The sequence below is a fragment of the Micropterus salmoides genome, unplaced genomic scaffold, assembly GCF_014851395.1.
Source record: "Micropterus salmoides isolate LMB-PRFRI ecotype aquatic unplaced genomic scaffold, ASM1485139v1 Ms_hic_scaffold_341, whole genome shotgun sequence".
Taxonomy (NCBI): domain Eukaryota; kingdom Metazoa; phylum Chordata; class Actinopteri; order Centrarchiformes; family Centrarchidae; genus Micropterus; species Micropterus salmoides.
This window is the reverse complement of record NW_024042718.1, coordinates 572-3349: the sequence shown is the minus strand read 5'-3', so window position 1 is coordinate 3349 and position 2778 is coordinate 572. Positions and strand designations below refer to the sequence as shown.

The window sequence follows — 2778 nt, the reverse complement described above, 5'->3', positions numbered from 1 at the left end:
AAAGATAGATAATGTAGGTCTAGACATAGGGTTGTCATCTGTTATTATTGGTTTGGCATATCATTTGACTTTTAGATTACATAGTTAAAAGCAAAGTTAGACTTGCTTTAATATTCTGTTTTTATTCCCCCTCATTTATGCCTGTGTATTTTCTATATCCTTTTTTGTCAGTTCTTGAAGATTTATATTAAATATGTAAATAATGTTTTCAAAAAGGAGGCTTTTCCATTTTCCATTTTACCTGCTGACAGCCTGGTAGTCCAGTGTCAAACCCATGATCTACACAGACACAACAGCAACATTTTAATGGTTTGTACAAGAAACTGAACCGGCTTGTCACTGTACCTCAGATCTCAGGAGTTGTAAACCATGACTATTAATGATAAATATTAGAAATTTACATAATATTCTTCTATAAAATACATGGCATGTGCCATTGATTAACACTATTAATGTTGTTTGACCATAATACTGAAAAGTTTCTTTTGGATAAATGCACAACACTTTTGAGTTCCTACAGATCGTGTTACACTTGTTACATACAGAACACATGTATTGTGCTGCCTAGTAGGTGGCGTTTATTTGCCTTGGGCACATTACATTGTACATTTTGTTGTAATCCATCATTTAAAGATTTTTGATGTTATTGTCCTTCATCTTAGTAAGATTTCAGACATGTTTTTGCCCATTCCAGGTACTTTGCTGCCCTCTTCAGGATATAACAATTATGTCACCATGCAAGATGTCAGCAGGTCTCTCTAGCATCATCCCATGATCACGTTAAGTTTTATGACTATGTTACTACCATGTCACATTTTGTATTGATGTAACTATGAATTATTTGAATACCTAAACTGAGACAGTTTCAGTAGTTTGATACAAATATATTTTTATTACAACAAAAAGAACATGTCAGGGGGATGACCAGAATTTGTTACTGTGCACAGGGAATAAACAAAGCTGTATATACAGAGGCTCAGTTCCCAAAATGAACACATAAATGCTTTGGAATTAACTCTCGTTTTCAACAAGGTGTGTGTGGTTAATCATAATAATCATAATCAAATCCATTATTTTTTCAACAATCCCATTACTAGGAAACAGTGTCTTACCAGGAACTTCAAGGAGTTTCATTGTACCTAAAGCCGTCCCTGCAAAAAGTACAGTATAAACATTTAAGCACATTACATAATGAAAGAAGACCAAACCTCTAGTTTGTCTACCGATATTAGACATTAGTTCAACTTCTGCCGAAATGCCAGCGCTGATTAAGAAATGAGCTGACTGTTAATATTATTATCCTCATTAATACTGGCCAATACATCAACCACAAGTATTTCTAGTCATTGTAACCGCCAACCGCAATTATTCCCAGTCCACCAAAAATTTCAGGGAGTCAAATCATGCGTATACACATTTGACCTTTTAAAATGTAAGAATGTTGGGTACAATCCCAAAAGCATTGAAGCAGCCAAGTATATAAAATACAAAGAAAACAAAAACAGCACCTGAAAACATTCACAGCAAAAATATCAAGGCTCTTCCCCCTGAATTTATAAAATATTTCTTGATTGGACTTCCATACAGTGATGTTAAGAAATATGTATGTCAAGAGAATGTACCATGTGTCACTTAAGATCCCTCTGTACAAAACAGTGTCAAATGTAAAATGACAGTGGAAGGAGAATGGAATGGTATATCTGAACATCTCCCCTGGCTTTGCACATGTTTTCCAAAATACTTTAGAGAACCGCAAACAGATTTGTTATCTGCAATGAACAAATTAACATTCAAACCCATGTCTCAGTAATGGACACTTGTTGGTGGACAAGATGAGGTTTCTTATTTATACAATGTCTGCAAATAATAAATATGTTCAGTTGTCTCAGTCACTGTCTGAAGATTCACTGGAGCTGGAAGAAGAAGATGAGGATTTGTGTTTCCTCTTTTTTTCTTTCTTCTTGTGATTCTTCCCCTGTTCCCTTTTGTTCTTTTTGCTTTTCTTCTTGTGGCTTTTCAGTTTCTTTTTCTTCCTCCTCTTCTCTTCGTCAGACGAGGAGCAGGACCTGCTGCGTTTCTTTTTCTTCTTCCCGGTCTTCTCATCACTCGATGACGATGCAGACCTATGGAGTAAAGCAGCAAAAACACATCACTGAAAGGACACAAACCTGTAAGATGTAAGCAAACCAATATCTGATTTCAAAAAAAGTAGAGAACTGCACAGAAATTCATGTATTCATGCAGTAAAAGAATCACTGACTTATCAGTACATGTCCGATAGATACAGTATGTTTACATACATTGTATATTTATTTATGTATATGTTTATCTTTTTGTTTCTGTTGTCAGAAGAATAGTATTAAAAAAAACCAAAAAAAAAAAACATGATCTTCAGGGACAGTGTGGAAAAAAGAACAGAAAAATTCCAAGGTAAGAAAATAAAAGTTACCTCTTTCTTGACATTCTGTCTCTGCTCTTCTTCTGTTTGTGTCTCTTTTTTCTGTCATCGTCGTCATCATGGGAACCTGCGCAGGATTGTAGACAGAACAATCAAGACACTTTTTACTGGAAAAGTAGCTGCTCGTAATTTGAAAACAGCAAGTAACACAATGAGACAATATTGGGTTCCCAAGACGAGATTTTAAGACTTTAAGAAATCTTTAACGCTGAATTATATGAAGATTTGAGCATTAAACAGTTAATTTCCTGCATTTCCTGGGTGATTTTTGCACCCATTTCTGCATCAATTATTGGTGAAAATGTTTTTATTTACATAAA

The 2778-nt window shown here is 34.7% G+C and overlaps 1 protein-coding gene across 1 annotated transcript; it reads right to left on the bottom strand.

Annotated features, from left to right (window-relative positions):
* Nucleotides 1–869: 869 nt before the first annotated feature.
* LOC119884386 (protein SREK1IP1-like) lies at nt 870–2525 on the bottom strand (the record flags this gene model as incomplete). The annotated part of the gene is given in 2 exon segments (XM_038694806.1): nt 870–2123; nt 2450–2525. Coding segments are annotated over 2 exon segments (314 nt in total), but the record flags the coding sequence as incomplete, so codon positions are not given.
* Nucleotides 2526–2778: the final 253 nt, after the last annotated feature.